At 38.5% G+C, this 22,455-nt stretch overlaps 1 protein-coding gene across 3 annotated transcripts in view; it reads right to left on the bottom strand.

The window, feature by feature from the left end:
• LOC121360251 overlaps positions 1-22,455 on the bottom strand; it is a 59,119-nt gene that overhangs the window by 12,966 nt on the left and 23,698 nt on the right. For 2 of the 3 annotated variants that reach the window (XM_041479958.1, XM_041479956.1), the window contains exons 14-17: positions 20,046-20,148; positions 8,930-8,969; positions 7,860-7,911; positions 1,679-1,790 (exon numbers count right to left, since the gene is read on the bottom strand). In XM_041479958.1, the coding sequence (XP_041335892.1) occupies positions 1,679-1,790; positions 7,860-7,911; positions 8,930-8,969; positions 20,046-20,148 (307 nt within the window). The remainder of the gene's footprint in view (positions 1-1,678; positions 1,791-7,859; positions 7,912-8,929; positions 8,970-20,045; positions 20,149-22,455) is intronic. The other variant, XM_041479957.1, reaches the window with a different exon arrangement.

Here is a 22,455-nt window from a genome sequence, read left to right as displayed (position 1 = left end):
GTAGGTAAGTATTTAGTCACATCAGAAAACATTTATATTTACAACCAAGGGCAAAAGTTTAGATGCTTCTCAGGGGAAACAACCAGAGAAGTTCTGCTGTCTCTCAGAAGTGGGGTTTTGCCTGAAAGAAGGCCTGAAGTATTCAGTAGTTAACTGCTGGTGTCAGGCACCACGAAGTTTTCTCAAGTAATAAAAAGGCAGAAGGGAGTCCAACAGCATTTTGCTTCTCCCATATTTAGCACTGTAGTTACCTTGAAAAAAACCCAAACCCAGGACTTTTGCTAACCCTTTCATTAAAGCAAAACAATGACTTCCTATTCCTTAACTTGCCCAGTCTGATGTTGCGAACACCCCACTGCCCTCCTGAGAACTCCCAGGGAGCTGAAAGATGCTGGTGAGACATCAGATTTCCAACTGAGCTGAAGAGCTGAAATCTACTTAAGAACTTAAAATTGTTTCTACATGGCACAAATCATTCTATTGAAGAGATGTTTTAATAGATGGGGAAAATGAAGACATGCATGGCAATCAGGCTTCCACTATCAGTGGCTTTCAAATGGCAATAAACACAAAGTCATGTATGTATTTCAAAATTTCACTATGTGATACAAACATTCCCTACTAACTCATATTTGTTGTTACACGGTTCTATTGCTAGCTTTGAGAAAACACTGCTCACCTTTATCTGGAATCCAGAGTAAACCTTAACATATAAATGCCTTAATAGCATTAATTTTTAAAGTATACACAGACTTTAATACCTGAATTACTCTTTCACCAAGAGTATTATTTTCAGAAATGTTTCTAACTTGTAATTTTTAGGTAGAGTCACCTGATTCAGATTTTCAAATACCTAGCCACAGCTTTAAATTAATTCTCTCAGTTCTTTGGTAAGCAGAAATAAGATAATGAAGACTGTTTGGACCAAAAGGGAATGATGGAGCATGCTATACTCTAACAAATACTGTATATAATTCAGCCATTAGAAATAACAAATTTTCAGGTGTCCAGCACTTTCAGTAATTGCTTGTATAAGCAACTCTGATTTAACACTTCTTTTCATTGCAGACATCGTGACCTGCTCCATTCAGCTCACCAGTCAGCCCTTCTCGAAGTTCTTTTCTTTCTCAGAGAATTTGGTTAGACAAGTCTAGCAACAGCACAGCAACTATCACGCTGGATATTACCCCAGTATGGTTTCTTTTGAAGTCACTGGTTCCAGGTTGATCCTGTTCTTGTTGATTTTGTGAAGGCTGCCACATGGAACAGGAGTGAATTTTAATTATGTAAGTGCTGTGAGTCCATAAGTATTCTGTTTGTCTGTCCTCTATTCTGAACACTATTTTGATGTAAAATAAACCCAACTATTCCCAAGATTCACAAAAACTAAGATTACAGTTTACTTTGAAACCACGTTTCAACTTTAAGCCAGTTTTACATGATCTTCAGTTGTATTTAAGGCTTAGAGGTTTTTAATAAAAATTTATTTCCATACTTGTTATAGTCTCAAGTACGTATTATACTGCATGACACTTCCAAGAAAACAGTTTGTGCTTTGTAACAGCCATAAAAATGTATCACATAAGGAGGCAAAATGTATTTCACAGACAAAATTCAACATGATTGACCAGGATGAAGATAGCAAATGATAAATTCACAAGTAGAAAGATGAACATACCTGTCAATTCACTGCTAATCTTGGGTAGATCAAATGAAACCACCTCATCTGATGTAAATGTGAGATCCTCCTCAAATACCTCAACATGCTGCCCATTTAAAAATAGGTTGACCTGTACAAAGAACACAGATTTTTCAAACAGTCAAATCAGAAATCCATTACAATGTGAATAAATAAAGCATATTCCTAATTAAGTACTGATCTAGTAGACTTCCAGTAATAGCTTTACGGATAAGGCTCCCTTTTAAAAGGTCACAATACAATAACAATTCATTATAAACCTAAAAGAAATCTTTATCTAGGGAAAAAAGGGTATAATAACCCCAAAGAAATTCTCCATCCAGTTTGGTAATTTTTTAAAGGAAGACAAAACTATTTCCATCTCACTCTATATACTGCAACACTGCATGGAACTTTGTGTCACAACTCTTGACAGTTGAATCCCAAAACTTGAACATTTCCATCTTTTCCACGATGCAACCTCCTTTTATTCTTAATGTTGCTGTCTGTATTATAGACAAACACAATACAATCTCTGCATTCTGTGTTCATGTTCAAATATATTTTGTGAAAGCTGCTAAAAAAATACATCAATACAGGAATTTTGGGCTTGGTTGTTGCTCATTAGGAACACTTAGAGTAGACTCCAAGTCTACTCTAAGGACTTTTCAGTTTCCCACGCTCTGCAAGCAAGCAGGTGCACAGAGAGCTGGGAGGGAGCATGGCCAGGACAGCTGACCTGAACTGGCCAGAGGGATATTCCACACCACACAGCATCATGCCCAGTATATAAATGGGGAGAGCTGGGAGCTGGCTGGGAGCTGCTGATCTCTGCTGAGGCACAGGCTGGGCATTGGTCAGTGGATGGAGGGACACTCTACAGGACATTCTACTTGTCCTTCTTGGGTTTTATTTCCCTCTTTTTTGTCACCTCCCTTTTTTAATAATACCAACAACTACTACTTTGTAATAATTATTAAAGTGTTCTTATCTCAACTTGTGTGGTTTATTTTTTACCATTTTCCCAATTCTTCTCCCTATTACACTGGAGAGGAAGGAAGTGAGAGAGTGGCTAACTGGCACTTAATTGCCAGCTGGGAATAAACCCCGACAGGCCTTTTCCATGCCCAGCATGGGGCTTAATGGGTTGAGATAACAACATATCTAACTAGAATATGTTAGAGCAAATTTCTTACAAGCATTCGTTGTATTAGTTTCACAGCCACTGGCCACAATGACTTATTTGCTCACCAAGTTGATGTGTTTGTTCCTTAAGTTCAATTATGTACCGCCTTACTTGCAGTGTGTGTTCTCTGTTAGGATGTTTATCACCCATGGAAACTGGGCTGAGATTATCAAGCTGTACTTTGAAACACTGGCTAATGATATGATATAATTACTGGTTGTGAAACCAATCTGGTATTTGCACTCAGCATTGCTGTCATCCCTGTACTTGGGAGTCATATATCAGGAGCTATTGATAATTATACCTTTTACCTTTTCTCTTTGGAAAATCAGACCATGGAAGGGACACACTTCCCTTCCTCTCCCCCTTATCCTCCAAGCTAATTACAAAAGATTTTGAGAATTTTAAGTATCTTGGGATGCTCAAAGTAGCATGTTCCTATCATTATGTCTTCACAAAATCAATTAGATTGGGAAAGACCTCTGAGATCATCGAGTCCAACCTATGATCCAACATCACTATGTCAACAAGACCTAAGTGCCACATCAAGTCTTTCCTTAAACACCTCCAGGTATGGTGACTCCACCTCCTCTCAGATAGCTGTAGTGTGTGATAAGGTCTCTGCTGAACCTCCTTTTCCCCAGGCTAAACAACCACAGCTCTCTCAGCTGCTCCTTGTGAGACTTGTACTCCAGATCCTTCACTAGCTTTGCCAGCTTCTCTGGACATGCTCCAGCACCTCAAAGTCCCTCCTAAATTGAGGGGCCCAGAAATGGACACATGACTCAAGATGTGGCCTCACCAGTCCTGAATACAGGGGGATGACCAGTGACCTGGTCCTGCTGGCCACACTCTTGCTAGTACAGGCCAGCACACCATTGGCCTTCCTGGCCACCTGGGCACACTGTTGACTCATGTCTTGTGAATGTGTTCCAGGTCTTGTTTAAAGTTTAAACAGCTATTTAAGACTAATTCTCAGAGATCAGCCCTGCAGAGAAAGACTTGGGAGTGATGTATGATGGAAAACTCAACCTGTTGGTGTATGTTCGCAGCCCAGAAAGTCAACTGAATACTGAGCTGCATCAAAAGGAGTGTGGCCACTCAGTTGCAGGAGGTGATTCTCCCCCTTTACTCTGCTCTTGTGACAACCCACCTGGAGCATTGTGTACAGTGCTCGTGTCCCCAAAACATGAAGGACATGGACCTGTCAGAGCAAGTCCAGAGGAGACCATGAAGTTCATAAAAGGACTGGAGAACCTTCCCTACAAAGACAGACTGAGGGATTTGGGGCTGTTCAGCCAGAAGAAGAGAAGATTGTGTGGAGACCTCACCAGTATCTGAAGGGGCCTACATGGAAGCTGGAGAGCAGCTCTTTGTCAAGAACTGCAGTGACAGGACAAGGGTAATGGGTGCAAATTGAAAAAGGGGAAATTTAGGTTAGATATTAGGAGGAAATTTTTCACTGTGAGGGTGGTGAGACACTGGAACAAGATGCCCAGGGAAGTTAGGGATGCCCATCCCCGGAGCTGGTTAAGGTCTTGAACAACCTGGTATAGCGAGAGGTATCCCTGCCCATGGCAGTGAAAGTTGGGAATAGATGATCTTTAAGGTCTATTCCAATCCCTTAACATTCACCCTTGAGAAAGTGCTGAAACCAGAAAAACCAGTAAAATATGTGGAAAAATATGCTGTCACCTTGGCAATTCCAGAGAGACACAGATCACTGCAATGTGCTGGCCCAGGCCTACCAAGCTCTCTTTGACACTATTCTTCTCAAGGGGAAAAGAAGGTCTCTGGACCTGATGATAAAACAAAAACCCTGCAGCTACTCCAACCCCAGTGACAGGCATTGCAAAGAAATGAGAGGGCTCACCCCCTGTAATTATCAATCACTCCTATACACAAGAAATGGACACAAAACTCAGCTTGTAAAGGAGGATGAAGGAGGGTCATCACAAAAACAGGAGAAAGAGGCAGAAAAAGATACCTATCTTTAAATCACATGTGAGATTTACAAAAATATTTCACCTGTCTTCCAGGTCAGCACATTATCATCTGGCTGCTATGAAGCAGCTATGATCACTTTCTAGAGAAGGGGGTACTGACAACTGTACTTGAAAAAGGGGTCTAGGTCCTCAGCCTCTGAAGATGACTCCTGTTAAGTCTGAAGGAGAGGTATTCTTTCCAGGAAAATGCTTGTCACCAAGATAAGAGGACCACAGTGCAGGGAGGTATCCAGTTCTTGAAAGAATTAGCCATGCTAGAAATTATTTATTATGACCTGACTAATGTGCAGCTACCCACAGATCCACATGAAGCCCAGTTCCCGTGACCCACAGGACAGCAATTTGTGCGCAGCACATCACCACTGTATCCCAAGTGATTGGCAGCAATGACCTGGAGAGACAAAGAGGCACCAGCCTGGCTCAACTGGCTCAACACCACCAACAACATTGGGGTGGGGGGAGGGGAATCTTGCTCCATAATATATATGGACCAGTATCTCAGCTTTTAACAGTAACCATCCTTTTGATCAAGAGGAAGGATGTAGAAAGTACACACACAGCAGGCTACCCTTCAGTTTTACCTGTGGGACCACTGACAGGACATGCAGAATTGGGATGGAAGTGAATGGCATTTCATCTGTATTGGAGGACTCCCATTATGAAAGATTCAGACACAATCAGGTTAAACTTCCACAACAAAGCAACATAAATGAACTTAGCTGCAGCAGTTATCAGTGCTCAGTTGTCAGCAAATGCAAAATGACTCTACTCAGCACTCTTTCTTATGATTGCCCTTAAAGAATAACTAATAGTGACTCGCCTTCAGTAGGTTTACTGCAATTTCTCCCTGTGTAAAAGTTTTAGGTTACCTTCAAAACACACACAGAGAACAACTACTATTTGAACTGTAAAATCACTGGTGATCTATAATAAAATCAATACAATTGCATAAAAGCAGTGGAAACAACAAATAAGACATTGAATCCAAACTGTCACCCAGAAAGGTGTTACCTAACATGAAAGAAAAGAACCCACTGTGGCAATGTTAACATAACTCATAATCTGCTTATGGAATTTTTTTAGGTCAAATGCTGACCTAGAGCAACTAGACTCTTTGTAACTGAACTTCTAATTTAGAAAATCAGTTAATTCATACTCACTCTGTAATCTCTTACTGGACAACAGTTTTCAAAACACAGCTAGAATTTTGAATCAAGGACTTGAATAACACCACATTTTTACCCTCAATATTACTGCAGGACAACAGTGATAGGACACATTGCATTTTGTTGACAGCATAGCAGTGCCCCTATCAGATTAGTTACACAGAGCAAGGACTTTGATTTTCTGTATTGAAAAGAGTAAATGAGACATGGCTTTCTTTTCTTGTTAAATTAGGTTACTGTTTAATCTCAACAGCATTTTACCAAGTCTGGAACACAGTGCTAATCAAGTAAGTTAATACTTACTGAATACTGAATTTGAACAACACATTGGTGGGCTGAACTTCCATAAAGATGATAATTTTACACTAAACTTGGCAAAGACAAGCCATTTGTATAAGGCAAAGTGTAAGTGATGATAAAAGTAAGTACTTCAACTTTAGACAACAAAAACGGCGGGGGTTTCTTTGATGTTTTTCCACTGTGAAGAGTTTGTAATTACCTCAGATTTAAAAACTAAATGGTATCTTCTGCATAAAGTTGTGAAATTAAAATATTTTCTTTTAATGAAGAATACTAGTTAAAGAATAGGGTTTGGTTGTGCTAAGCACTGTATGAATGTTAAAGAATGAAAACAAAACAGTCCCTTTCTGATCAAGTTGTTTTGTCTGTTCCCCCTTGCCCACTTTTTCACTTGCTGCCTGTGCTCCCAAAGCTTCCCTGAGTCACCCTAAGCAAAAGCACAGCTGACCTGTGACCCGTTAGGTCACAATACCTGTGGCCTAACACAGACCAACCTTTGGCCACTTCCAGCCTTTGGCCACTTTTTTGTCAGTGGATGGGTGAGAAGGCTTTTACTGAGTATCAGGATGCCTTGGCATGAGAGGGATGCAATAGTTACAAGCTACTTGAAAAAGAAGGGCATCTATTCAGTTTTGTCTGCAGTTTCCAAAGGATAAATTCAGTATCTGATGGCACTCAGAAGAACAGAGACAGTGTTTGTAAATCCAAACACTTTATGGTTTCAGCAAAAGCAATTTCTTCAAGTTTATCCTGAAAACTTCGAACTAGACAGGGGTACATGCATCACAGAAAAGAAGTAGGCTCTAGATGAACATGTCATCTTACACTGTAGCATCTCACCTAGGGCTGCCTAAACATCTGAACTGTAAATTCTCGGACTGAAAGAAACTATTGCTATGAACTGAACAGGGCCACAGAGACACAGGTTCCTCCATGATAGCACAACATCACAGGCTTTCATAATCTGACAGTTTTGTAATACAGGCAATAACAGAAATCACTACTTCTATTTTTATAGACCTGTTATAAACCTGTTCAATCAGAGGAAATGCAATGATTTTAGTATTTATTTCCAGTAGTATACACAAAATACACCACTCCCCAAAAATTCAGATGATATCCAAGTTCACAAGAATAATGTTCCACTCTCTGAACACTCAACTGCCTACTCTTTAAAGAGACTCCATTAACCTCCAAAGAAGTCTAAAATTTTCTTAAGTACTCTTTGTAAATGTAGTAAAAATAATTCAAACCTACAATTCCAGGAACCTGAAAAGACAAGCTCAGTTTTGATGTAAGATATTTCAAAATTCGCAGTAATTAAAATGGAAGGTTAGCAAGTTCAACTGTTGCAAAACATTCTGTGTGAGTAACATTAGTCTCTCAGGAAATATTTTTTAATCAAAGTCACCAGACTACTTTGCAGTTTTATTACTGAAAGTCACCAAAAATGCCAGAATCAGCAGGATTTTTCAAATTACTTCCAAGAAAAGAGAACTCAGACTTTAAGCAGTAGGTCTTACCTGAACATTGCTTTTGGGATAATAGAAGAAAAATGGCTTCAAAACGGGAGACCTAGAGACACAAAACAACACGCATAAATGCATTTACCTATAAATTAATGAAACTTGCAGATCCTACACCTCTGGACTATTCATTCACCAAACACGTGGGAAGTCAAATCCATTCAACCATGACTAGCAACGGTTTTTCAACCAACTTTGGAAAGCCTGAGGAGTGTAAAAACTCCTTAAATTCCATTATTAAGAATGTAAGATTTTGTTTTAAAAACTGAAGAAGATTTTACTGAGGGAAAGTAGCTAAAACAGCAAAAATATTTTCTTGACAAAGGATGTACTTCTTGACATTGAAGTCTACTACACTGTCAGCAGCCCCAAATTGATACCTAGGCCAGCTACACAGGGCTACTGGAAATACTGGAAATACAGCCACAGGTTCTTCTCCCATCTTCATGTACAGTATTTGCTAAATGACAGCAAAATTTTAGATGAATAAGCATGAAAAGGTGAGGATACAAATCACCACAAGATTTTAGCAATATCTAGAAAGTGAATCAAGCCAAGTTTTTTTTTCTAAACATACTCAAGGTAGCTATGTTCTGCTCAGTCATTAAATGTTTTCATGCTAAAATTTTGTGGGATGTTCTGGCATTTGACCTTACATTTCTAGGCGAAGTGAACTCGTACAAATATAAATTTGATGGGCCCATATTCCAAACTACCAGCTACAAGAGAAAACTGGTCCAGAAATTTGCATGTATTTATGTGGTTGAGCTACTGTCTTGCCACAAAGTCACATTTCAAGTTTTCCGTACAGCTCATTAAGCAAAAACATTGCTATGAGCTGATCAGAAACCTACATAACTCACATTTAATTCAATAAAGAATTTTACTACTTGCATGCATATTGTATAGCAATATTATCTTGTTATCAGTTATTAAGCACAGAGCGACACAGGAAGATTTAGTTGCTTCTGTGGTTGCTGTCCCAAGCTGGGGAAGCTTGTGCTGGTGACCAGTAGGAACATTTCCATCACACATTACAACAAGTTAATGGGCAGGAGTTAACTTACACTCTGGGGCGCCCTCCAACAATTCCAGTGAGGCCAGGGGCTAGAAAAGGAAATGAAATTTACAAAAGGATGGTTGGTTAAAGCCTTCTTCAAAACATCAGAGCTTGCAGCTTACCATAGCTTGAATTGATCCATTTTTAATAAATGCAGGGAAATCTCTAGAAAATTACATACATTCTCATAAATTAACAAAACTGAACATTTTATACAAGTTAAAAGGCAAAACATGTAACTGTGAATTTTAACAAAAAAAAATTTAAATGTGCAAAGTGTGAACTAAATCTTTAGAATCTTCTTCCAAATACTTTGTATACAAATACCAGTGAGGTAATACATTTGATAGAAAAAGAACTTTGCCTTATTTTTTTTTGTCATTCTTGTTTTATTTACTTTCAAAGAGAACAGAGAAACAATTCTGATGAACCATGGTTTCTGTCAGTATTTAATATGACTTTGCTTGTGTAGATTAACTGTTAAATTTGAATCACTCTCTCCAGCTTTTAAACTAACTTTGCTTTTAAGGTGCTGGGTACTGCAGATGCCATTCTCTGTGGTACAGAGGCAATTCAAGTGTTTAGGGCATTAGCACAAGCCCAGATCTGTGGTAAGTCAGCACTGTATTATCAGGCTGCCAGGCTCTACTATCATTAAACCCATCTGCCCAGTTCAATATTTCTGAAAGAAACAGTTCTGCTGTCCTCATCCTGAGCACAGCTTCTCACCCTTCTGTCTGGCATGCACAGCAGGCACACATGATGCATCAGAGCTCCAAACAGTATTGCAGGGGAAAGAAACAGTAGAATGCATACATTACATTAACCTAGGAATTAATTAACAACTATGTTAAGCAGTCCCTTTAAAAGAAGTGCTGTGGAAAGCTGCCCACATGGTATATTTGGCCAAATTAATTCTGGCTAAAAAGGGCTTCACACTCCTGCAGGTGTGAATGCCCTCAGTTAGTGCTCCAAGCAGACTGAAAGCCAGGTAACTGTGCTGTTGTGATACTAAAGCTCACAGTGATGAGCTCTACTCCACAGAAGGCTGCTCTAGCTTGGATTCAGTGCCTTGTCAATGTGGACACATATCAATGCCAGCACAGATTACACAGCATTGCCATATTCATGCTCATCAGAAGCGACTTCCCCAAAAAAATCCCTGATGTTTTATAGTACACAGAAGAAAAAAACCTTCAAGAGAAACAGCACCACAAGTAAACAACCACCTCCCTGCTCACTATGTACTGCTAAAAAGAAATGTGGCGGTGGAGAGAAAACAAAAGAATCCCTTACATAAGTATTACACAATTTTAAATGATCCAGTGAGGTTGCAGCCCTATATATCTCACCTGTGCAATCATGCAAGCAGAACTGCCACTTAGCAACAAAACCAGCTGTAGAGATTTTATTGAATTATGTGCCTAGTTGCTGTTTAGGTTTAGGTTGCTGGCGAAGGAGGGTGGATATGGTAAGGTCATGTTGAAAATACAGGTCCATAAAGCTAGTTAAATTATCTGTGGATTGTCATATGGGTCACTTCCTGCTAGGCAGCTGAACTGCTCATTAAGGACACCAGATTTTGCTCCAACATCAATTTCAACTTCCTGAAAGCTTTTAAAGAAAGCTCTTAATTCGCTTGCTTTCACACAAGGGATCTTGACTCCTACAACAAAGTAGTTCTCAACATAGACAAGAAAACAATCCAAGTAAGAGCAACAATTGCTCACACCTTGAGGGCAGGATAACCTTCTTCAGTTGGTCATTCAGAAGTTCAGGAGCACAAACTACTGTAACAGCCTATCTGTCTTTGGAAGTACTACAGCTATCCCTGCAACTGCAGAGCAAAGCTCCACCAATATCCCAGGTGCAACACTATTAAGTTCTATGCTACGATTATTGTTTATGTAAATATAAATATGATGGACACAATTTTAAGTCAAATTTAATTTTTATCTATATTAAATTCCTAATTAGGCTTCAAGCAGAGAAGACAAAGCAAATCTTAAATTACTGATTGTAAGCCACAACCAGTTTGTTAATTCTGTAAAAAGCACAACAGCACTACACCTCACCTCAACCCAGGTCTCAGATTCCCATTACATTTCCGCAGTAAACCAAAAGAAGGCAATGGAAGGTGTAGTACAACCAAGTAATAGTGAACTTGTCACTGTGGTCAGACCTAATTCTGCTAATTAAATTATGATCTCCTTGGATCAACCACTGTCCCAAGAAAACTTCTTATAAAAACATCTCCTCATGTTGCATTGCTTGCTTGCATAGCTGTACAGATGCTCTCCCTCCTTTCTGGAAGGTTTATCTTTATCTACAATGACACAAACAATTTGTTGTACTTGTAGAGAGTATCAATGAGGCTGCAGTCTCAAATTGCTAAGATTCTCAGCTAAATTGAAACTCTTGATCTGCTTTCCCAGAAACTTCACATGACCGCTTTTTGCCAGCACAGATCCATTCCTTAGTGCCTCAAGGAAGATGAAAGTATTGTCGCCTCTGCTACCACTGAACCGCTCGAACAAATTGCTTCACTTCAAACCAATGAAGTCACCACCACTCTCTGCCAGCTTCTGTGCCTCAGAATGGCATAAAACTGATGCACTGCAAAACAGAGTGCTTACCTTTAGATGGGAGACCTTCCTTTCAATGCATCTATATCCTGTTCATCTGTAGGTACAGTGTTTGTTTGCTGTCAAACTGAGTATCATGACACTTATTTTGATTCAAACATTTGATCCAAAAGCCTTCTATTCTCTCACAGTGGCTGGGGACCAAACCTAAGAACTAGAAATTCTCCAGGTGGTGGGGCATTTAAACCAATGAGTACTGGGGATTACACCACTGGGATTCCACTGTTTTTATTAACTCCCAAATACATTACATGGTTGGAAAAACTTCAGGCAGTAAAAATGGTAAGTCTACTCCTTTTTAGGTGACTAAGTTCTGGTATGGGACCCTTCCTTCAGATTCTGTGTTTAAAGGTTTAAATATTCATTGAATCTATGAAATAAATATATTATTAGTTAGAAAGTGCTTTTCTTTGATTAATCTGCACTATTCTTCATACAGTCCTATCCTGTCTTTTTATTTTATGACTCTTTTCTCTAGTTTACTCCATGTCTTACTCATTTTCAGCCCAAGTATCTTACAAAAAACAAACCATCATCTTCTGTGTATACACGTATGAATAATTAATTGTCAGGTTTTCTTCCTTTGTCCCTTGTCCATGATTCTTTTGGCACATCTGCAGACTCCAACATTTGGGTCCAATGGCAAATTTGAAGGATGGAGAGGAATCTCAAGAATACCAAAGCACACTAACACCCCATGACTGGAACTCCCCTGTGAGCAGAGATGTAGGAACAGATATCCATGTAAATAATACAAGGCGAAGCCCAATCAGGATACACTCCAGCTACAACAGCTTGACTATTTCTGGTTTCCCATGTACGTTTTATCCCTCCAGCTGCCTCTTAATCTTTTTTATTTTCTCACCCTGTAAAACCCTTCTGTGGATGGACTTGCAAATATAAATTCCTCTAAAAATCACATACGTTGTGCTGGAAAAGAAAGCATGATAAATTTCATGAGCAGAGGTAGCAGGCAAACTAAAAGAGTACTTGGGAAAACCAATGTTGCTCTCAGTTGGGGCAATTCAGGGGAATGGATCCACTGATAACCAGCCCCAATAAAAGATGCATAAAATCAGCCCAAATAAGCACCTATTTCAATATGTAGAACCACCATGTTCTAATACATTATAATCTATGTCATATACACCACACCCTGTAAAATGCCCCACAGCAGAAAACCCTGGTTGGAACCTGCAGTCAACCTATGAGATGCAAATCTCCAGCAAAACAAGCCTTGTTCATTCCTTCCAGCTCTCATTATACACCACTAGACTTACAGATGGTGGAAAAGCCAGATGTTTTGCCTCCTTAATATTCCCTCTATCCTATTCCAGTCCTGCTTGAATGGTCACACCCAATTTTGGATAATTACTTCTTATTCTTTAATCTACTTCTGTCAAAAAAAACCCCCTTCTGTACAATTCCATATATTTCTTAACAGAATAAACCATTATGCAATATACAAAGGATGCTAGACTGTATGAAGCATTTTGTAAAATGTTTTGGAGCAAAAAAGCATGAAAATGCTCCAACTACTTGAAATCTAAAAAGCTTTAAGGACTTTAAGTTTTATTAAACTTAAGTGCCTTTTTGAAGTTTCACAAAATTTCAAGATACAGCAATGTCTCTTGCTGAACAGCTTTCAGCTTTTGATCCTTATACTTCCAGTGATTGATTTAGCTCAGCCAATAGATTATTTATGTATTTACTGCATATTCTAAGGAATAAAACATGTTTTTATATATAAAACTAGACAAACAGTCCACTTGTCAAGCATTATTTTTTAAATGATCACACTGGAGAAATCTGAAATCTCAGGTTTTATACTCAGTAGTTCTTACAACATGGTTGATCACCAGTATAAAATGCATACAACCTTTTTTTACAGGGGTCAATTTTATGTCCTTAATTATTCTATCTATGTCCTCTGAAAACAGCAGATAGTTTATCTTCTGCAGTATTATTCTCAAAAAAAAAAAAAAAGGGACTGCAGTAAACTGCTACAACAAGGACATTTCTAAAAGTATCTTCCAACACACTTAGGACATCAGTCAAAATATTTACATATACTCAAGCACTTTAAAATCTCAAGTTGTATTAACCAGCTGTCATCTTAGTGTCAAACTCCGGTCATTTTAATGTGAAATAAGGGTCAGCACATGATTTCAGCTATTAGTAAAACATTTCTTAGCTACTGAACCCCCGTTAAAACTATAAAGGCCAGATTCCCACAGTAAGGCTTTTCTTGAGCCTCTTCTATACTGCATTTCACTCCAAATAAAGTAGCTGAATTAAAGAAGACAACATAAAGACATTAAATCAACAGAAATTATTTAAATTCTAACTATTTGGCTGACTGGACTGTACATAATCAAGAGATTTTCACTGAGTAATGTAAACCAGGGCTGGGTTTGCTAGCTTTTAAGAAGTAAGGATGAACTTCAATGGGCTGAATGTTGCAGAACTGCACTGAACTCCCCATAGGTTACTACAGATTTAAAAATCTGAGTCTATGTGTCTAGCATTCTCCATTGCCAGGCATAGGAATCTCACTTTACAGAACAGGAAAAAGCTGTGAAGATGCCACTATTAGGACCGAACCGTACAGACAGATTAAAAGTTATTATTTTTTCAGGAGACCAACATGCATAAAGCCAACCAAGCTTGCTGCTTGCTGATAAAAAAAATCTTGGGCATTATAAACTTTCAGACTATTGAGGACTAAACAGAATGAAATAATTTTATCAATAAAAGGCTAAACACAAATATTAACTGCAAAAAAAAAAATTAGAAGATGGGATAAGGTGTGTCTGGCCTTTTTTTTATAGTATGTATCCCTTTAAGTTCATCAGAACAGCATAATCCAAATGAAAACTGATTAAGCATTTGAACTTGTGAACTAAATACCATACTCAACAGAAGTTTACAGTAAATGTCTTCCATTCCAAACAGAAAATAAACAACAAATCGCTCTCCAACATGGCATGTCTATATACAGTAACTTCAAATTCTCTGGGCTTAAGCGTCTCATCTGCAGTGTTAATAATACTTAAAAACAATTCCTGTGAAAGTATGCTAATATGTCCTGCTGGGCCTTACAATGGGAATTTAAAAAGAATTAGGAAAAAAAGTCAGGGAATAACCATGAAAATCTCAGTCGTTCATTGTTGACGATGGAAGCTTCTTAAAAAATGCAACATCTCAAAATTCTCTCTTGCAGGTCTAACTCCTTGCACATACTGCAGAGCACAAACACAGGCTTCAGCCCATTTCAACATATAGACAGCATTCCTTCTTTTTATAGAGAGGATGACAATTTCATAAGAAATTGGGAATTTCAGATCAGCACAATGCCTTTAGGTTGGCCTTCTACTAGTGTGGAGGGGAGGGGGGAGGAATCAATTTAAGCACTCTTAAGTTGATCAGAAGCTATGCAATGCTCTCCTTTTATGAGGCTTGAGCTTTACTATCCTTGACATATACCAATTCCCCAAAATTTTATCATATCCAAAAGTCATATGCTGCAAAGAAGTTATTAAACACTGACATTAAGACCCTAAATTTGCTAAAAAGCCCATCTAACACTCAAGACCTAACATCCAGTTTTACGTCTCTGAAGTGAAGCATTATGAAGATCACTCCTCAACAAAATTACTATGATGTGGTTTTTAATTACAGGAAGGAAAAAAAAGTTATTTTAATTTTATTGCTGTTCCCTGCAAAATGTGAAAAACCACAACTGAAAACTCCCTCCGAAGTTTATCAGGCAAATAGGTAAAACATTTTGACTCAAGTGATTTCAAGTCAGCCTAAGTAAAAACACCAAAAGTAGGCTTTTAGTACTGATTATTAAAGAAATCAACACCTATTGTAGACACAATTTGTAATTTTCATATTATGATATTGCCAAAATAAAACTACCAACCAACTCCAGCTGACAGCTCCACAAGTAGTGACTAGCAGACTAAAACCACCTGATGAAACACCAGAAGTGACAGCACTTCTAGATTTCACAAAAGATGCAGCAGGAGCTCTTGTGACTCTTCACCCTTATTCTGAACCATCAAATCTTTTTTCTCAAACTCTCTTCTCCCCTACTCCCCGTTCTTAAATTTTAGCCAGCTTGGTCCCCTTAAATATTGGTGGAGTTGCTTTTCAGCATTTCTTACAGGGAAAGCAAAACCAAGGACTCCTGATTCACATTCTTTTGTGGTTATGCTTTCCTTCACTATCTCAGGAAACCATCTGTAAAGCAGAGAGAATACTTTCCAATGCTACTGGATGTTAGAAAGCTTAGCTGATCATCCTTACACAGCTTGCTAAAGGTTCTTGGATGAAAGGTGCTATATATGAAGATTATTATCTGTACAACTGCCTACACAGCACTTAAGAGTAACAAGCACCAAACTGCTACTGATGGAAAAGAAGAATATTAAAAACAGTACTCCTCAACCACAGCCAAAGCACAAGAGAAAATATTTCCTTTTTCCTTTTTTTCCTTTTTGTCCAGTACAGATTTAAAAGTGCACTTTGTTTTTTAAAGGTCACTCTTAAATGTCCAAAACTAACAGAACTAAGTGTTTCAGTTCAGGTGACATCACCCTGCAAGTCATCAAATTCTCCTACCTCCCTGGTGTCCATTGTGAAAGATTTGTAATTTGTTCCTGCTTTTCCTCTGTTCTTCATTAAAAGGATATGCAGAAAAAGAAAGAAGGGTTATTTGCAATGACTCTCATAGTCACTATCACCTCCTCAAAGTGAACCAACAGGAGAGCTGGGAGGGGTGTGACCAAGCTGGCCATCTCTGAAACACAGGACTTCACTGTTTGAAGGATTTTTATATGGAAAAGCCACTCACACTTAAAGTCTCACTTGGTGTGTATCCCCACAACTGCCACCATTTTGGCAGAACAAAGCCACGTGTAGTTACATCACACACATCCATGTGCAAAGCACAAAGCCACATTTGACAGCCATGCTCTATCCATGCAAGAGACAGCAGCCACAGCTATTTTTATTCAATGTCCAGTGAGAAAAGGCGGTGCAGCACAGTACAGAACGGGACCCCAGGTGCTCACTGCCTGGAGCACTTACACAGGGCACGCCAGGCTCAGGTTCTGGGCTCTCTGCCTGTGGACAGACTGACCCTCTGCCTGTGGACAGACTGACCCGATGGCACACTGCCACAGGGCACGCTCTGCCCCTCACTGAAGCTGTGACACTCTGGAGAACTGTAATCATTTGCAAAAATGTCCCGGTGAAATAGAGGGGAGGGAAAAAGCTCATGGAGAAGGGGGAGGGAAACAAACACCAGGTGCTGTTACTAGAGAATTCACCTAGGACAACAACAATCTCAACAGTCTTAGTTCTGGCTTCTGTTCCCAAGATCACTCTACCCATCCCTACAAGTCTTGTCTGTGGAGCTGCCCATTTTAAGACAATTAAGCATCAAGAATTCCTTCTTTTGCTCTTCATAGCAAGGTCTGGAATTCTACACTACTGTCAGAAATTAAGCATCGTTAAGCTGATGCAGTTATTAGTACACCACTAATAACTGTTTGGCAGTGTTGCAAAATTCCAAATCTCGCTGAAGAAAGAAAATTAAAAACATTGCTCTTAATCACTGCTTTAAACACATTCCACATCAACAAGTAGCTTACTGAGCATTCAGATCTCAAATCTGACCCTTCTCTGCTTACATAAGAATTTATGGGCACAGGTAATACAGGAATTTACCACACAACAGCAACTGAAAGAAGTGACTGTATGAAGCAGTCCCAGTATATCTTCCACAAATTAAAGAATGACTATGCACTTGGAAGCACGTCAGTAAACAGCCCTGATAGCCTTTGACAGTAGTCACTTATGCCACAGAGGCCAAAAACCTTCTTGCAGTCCTGTACCTGGCAAGGAAAAGTGCTGTTTATCACCAGATGCCTTGGATGATTCCAGAAATAGCCTCTTTCCCATTGCTGTTCATTAGCAGCAGCTCTAAGAATTGAAACAGATTTTTTTTTCTGAGAAAAACTTCTACAGGATGTTCTAGAAAGCTTAAACTGCTCCTTTAGGAAACAAACTCAGCACCCCAACTGTTATCCACACAGAGTGCCTAGCCCTATTCCACATAGGAATGCATTTGTTTCATCTCTGAAAGCCCTGATAACAAGAACTGAAAGTTTGCCAGCCACCTCAAGGCACAGATGTTCACATGTTACAGTAACTCAATTTCAGTTCTACATATTTCACCCAACTCACACAGGGCAGATTTTTCACTTTTGCGTTCTAGAAAGATAAGTGGTAAAAGGAAAAAACTGAACCCTTAATAAAACCAACACTTTCAGACTTCAAATGAGGTTTAAATACACAGCAATTGCTTTATAAAAGAATCACAGATTAAGAATGCAGAGACAAGTACAGGTCCATTAGTTTTGGACCTTACAAATAAGCAATGATTTTTAAAATGCACACAGCTTTCTTTGTTTCAAAAATATGCTTTCTAAGGCAATGTCTAGGCATGCATAGAATAAATGGTAAGAATAGATTTTTACGTTCTTAGTCTGCTATGGAGAAACCACTGTGAAAAAGGAGAAACTACTTCAGTTATGATTCCCTAACTAGCTACAGAAATGAAAGTTTGGTCCAACTGAAAATACTATCCTTCATTCAAGGAAATGAAGGAAATCCTTCATTCAAGTTCAAGGAAAACTCCCAGTCTTTAGAAGCAACTTACATCTATGGAAAATGCTGACCTGCTGATCAGCCTTCAGAACTGCAAAATTTTAAACTATTATCTCAATAAGTATTTACAGTTAGCTCTACATGATCATATCTATACTGTAGAGACAAAAAAAAAAAAAAGAAAAAAAAAAGGAGGACCATGCATTGACCTTGTCTCTATAAATACAACTTTAAAGAAAACACCAACCTGTATTAAACTGTTCTCTGCAAATACTATAAAGACTACAACACAGAATGTGAGAATGTGCACACTTCTACACAATTTTTAACCAACTGGAAAAAAATCAGTTCCTTAATTGCAAGGTAAAACCTAACTATTCCTCCATTAATCAGTATTTTAGATTTGCTATGGAACTTCAGAGGTTCAGGTGAAGCCCATGGAATTTAATTTTGAAGATCTATGTAAATCCTAGATATAGTCTTCATTAAGGCATGCAGAAGCCATTGCAAAATATCTAAGCTCTGGTCCTCAAATCAGGCTGTCAAAATTTAAATTCATTTAGAATGGATAATAGAAGTGGGATGAGTACTCATGATTTATGCACAAAACACAAGAAAGAGCTTAGAACTCAGACCACTGTAGTGGTGACAGCTAAGGGACTTGGGAGTAGAAGAGAAAAAATTTTGCTCAAAATAATCACACAGTAGGTCGCCCCAGAAAATTCAGAGAAACTAATGACATTTACAAAAAACAAATGTGCTTTTTTTTGGAACAAACATTTGGCAAGTGATAGAAGCACAGATCATTTCACATTACATGACCATCAAGCAAATACTCAAAAATGTACCCTCAAAACTAAGATGGACTTAATTAAATTCCAGTGGTTTGATTTTATCTCACACATCAATGAAAAAATAAATCTTTCAATACATCACAAAATCAAATTCTGAGGATGGAATAATTTGAGGTTAGACTCAATACTGCAGGATGAGAATTTAAGTTGGGTACTTAATACCCGCTGTGAATTAAGATGCAGATTGTCAGCACCATCACTGCAGTATTAAATTTTTTAAATTATACCTGAACGTTGTTATTACCTACACAAGCAGCTGTACATTAAACAGTTAGAAGTACAGTAGCATCAATAAAAATCCTTTGTGGCAACACCAGCTAATGAAGTACGAAGAACACCTTCAAAACTCTCGGACTGCACATCTCTTCATAAACTGCAGTGTTACAGGAGGACACTGAAGTATATTTTTGCCAGTTGAGTAGCATTCAGTGTTTATTGGCAGTGAAGTCTAATAGCATTACTAAGTTTTTGAAGAGAACCTTCAAAACTCTTGGACTCTCTTCATAAACTGCAGTGTTACAGGAGGACACTGAAGTATATTTTTGCCAGTTGAGTAGCATTCAGTGTTTATTGGCAGTGAAGTCTAATAGCATTACTAAGTTTTAGGAACATGGTAAAAAAGTAAATCATTGTTGCACATCAGTGCAGTCACAGGTAGGAAAACAGATGGATGAGGAAAAGGTAAAAAACCAGGAGGGAACAGTAGCAGCAAGGGAAGAATAAAGAATCTGAAAGGAATACAAAGGTAAACTTCGAGGGCTTTCAGTTTATCATTCTGCTCATATCTGTTGCATTTTTACACCAAGCTTACATACCTTTAGAAATTATTATTTCACTATGAACAACATAAGGAAGCTTAACACGACTAAGATTTTGGGTGCTAGTCGTGCTCAGAGAATAAAAAGTAACTTTACAATTCTTAGAAGATTATATGAATAATTACCCATGCCAGTTCCAGCTGGTGCAATCTCTTTGGAGAAGATTTCTACAGCTTCTCTTTGTTTATGGTGTACAGCAAGCCAAATAACAGCTTCCCGAGGTCCCTGCTTCAAAAGGGTTGAAATTAGATTAGCTTAGATGCAGAACATTGGTTAAATTTACAGAAATGAAGAATAATTGTAGCTCAGCATTTGTGTTAAATCATTCGGTGACTTTCTATCCACCATCAATATAATTTGCTGTGAGTTTTTTATTATCTTTATTTTGGAATACCATGGAATCAACTATTGGGTATTTCAAGTCACTAGGGCACTGTGCCTGTTCTCCAGCATTCTCCAAGAATCAAGTACTGTAACTAACAACACCAAATACTTGGCTTCACTGTCAGTGGAACCGGCAAACAAACTTTGCTCTTATTCTAAGAGCACTGAGAGTACTCTGGGGCCAAGTTAGAGCGCCAGGTTCACTTCTCTTAGCATCAAGAAGGAAGCAGATCTGTCCACAAAAAGGAATTTAAACCTAATCCTTGGGAGATAAATGTGAGAACAGAACTTGTAAAAACCACCATGTTTTCAGAGAGAAGAGCAGATGCTCCCTCTAAAGATAAACCAAATGTGCTCCCCACTCTAGTCAAAACACCTGTCCTTGCAGATGAAGCACTGTCTCTTATTTCAAATTTTACTTCTCCAAAAATTCTATTTTCAGCCACTGAAGGATCTACCATTGGAATCAATACACAAAAAATATACAGCCATACAACAAACCAAACAAATGCACAATTTTAACATTCAGTGTTCCTAAAGCTATCACAGGATTCATTAAATTACTAAAAATAATAACCAACCAGAAACATTCTTGCAAAAAAACACACTCATACATTAACATCTGCTTTCTGGTTCTAAACTGTACCATATAATCAACAGTCCATTTAAAGTTCCATGTTCACCTCCTTGCCTGCAAAGGCAAGATACAATGGTCTATGAAAATCAGCTGAATCCTGTTTTGAGTGGATGAACCCAGTATTAAAACTGGTATATACACAGGCTGAAGCAATTAATCTTACAGTATCAGAATTAAAACAAAACAAAAAAAAACCCCAGCAAAACAAAGTCTGAACAATGTTCTGGAAATCAATTAACAGCAGAAAACTAACAGAACACATACAGTTTTTATGTAGCAAACTCTAATGCTTAATGTACTATTGAAAAACAGCTTACACGAAACACGTCCTGGATGTCCAAACCACAAACTCACTGATGCTGTGTCACTGTCATAACTATTTCCTCCCCAACAGAACAGGGGATACTAAAAATCAAACACCATTAAAACTACTTAGTGCTTATTCAGGTCCCTTTCTAGCTCAGGCTGGGCTGGTGCTGACAAAGTGCTATCAAGAGTGACAGGCAGCAGCCACATAAACAGGCAGAAAACTCTGAGAAAAAGAAGTGCTTGCCACTTTTTCCTATTTCCCAAGGATATTTTGTGTTCTCAGGAACAGTCAATACTCCACACAGTAGCTCAGCCTACAGGCTTACAGGCTGGGAGACACAGTGAGCCCACAGCTGCAAAGGCTAACCACTGCACCAGTAGGACAGATGTGCATGGGAAGTAGTCCAGCCACACCACACATCAACACTGAGCTCCAAATATTGTTCAACTTACTCTGTCTTGGTATTCACTTACATATTTGCCTCTTTGCTTCAAATTTAGGTGGTAGAACTTTCAAAGCAGGAACTATTTTCCTTATGCGTTAATACACTGCCTAGCATAGTATAGCTCTGGTTTTGAGTACTGTGATTTGTAACCCAAATAACCAGGTCTAATTTTGCATGGAAGGACATGGTAAGAGAGTGTTTAAGTGACTACACTATCCCTACCTGAAGCCCCAATGAGTAAATGTTTTCCTTGGGATTCCATGACTTCGTATTTTAAATGGAAAAGCAAACTCCACTCCCTAATCCTTTTTCTCAAACTACCACGGCTGCTTTCCAGATGAAAGCTCCCCTGGCTAGTTTCTTCTAAAATGCTGGAGGAAGCATGAAAGGCAATAGAGTGATTTCCTGCATTTCAGCCTTAGCTCTCACATCCTGTTTCAGGCATGGATGAGAAGCACATACAATGGCGATAACACTCTGTTTACTTTTAATATAAGACCTGGGAACCGAGGCTGGAAATACAGAAAGTACTACAAATACTCTCTTTCATTGAAAAAAATGTCTTTAATGTACCATAAGCAAGGCAAACTGAACAATCAGGAGGGAGAAACCGCTCTACTTCAACTCATTGTTCACTTTGTACAAAACTTCCTATATAACAATTCAATTAAAGAATACATTACAATGTGTAATGAGCAGGAGTTGGTACAAGCAGAACACAGACAAGTTGAACATCTGGAACATCTGTTCCTCTGTTTC

The sequence above is a fragment of the Pyrgilauda ruficollis genome, unplaced genomic scaffold (genome assembly GCF_017590135.1).
Source record: "Pyrgilauda ruficollis isolate IOZ18807 unplaced genomic scaffold, ASM1759013v1 scaffold5, whole genome shotgun sequence".
In the NCBI taxonomy this organism is placed as follows: Eukaryota; Metazoa; Chordata; class Aves; order Passeriformes; family Passeridae; genus Pyrgilauda; species Pyrgilauda ruficollis.
The sequence above is the reverse complement of the archived record's forward strand: the minus strand, read 5'-3'. Positions and strand labels throughout refer to the sequence as shown.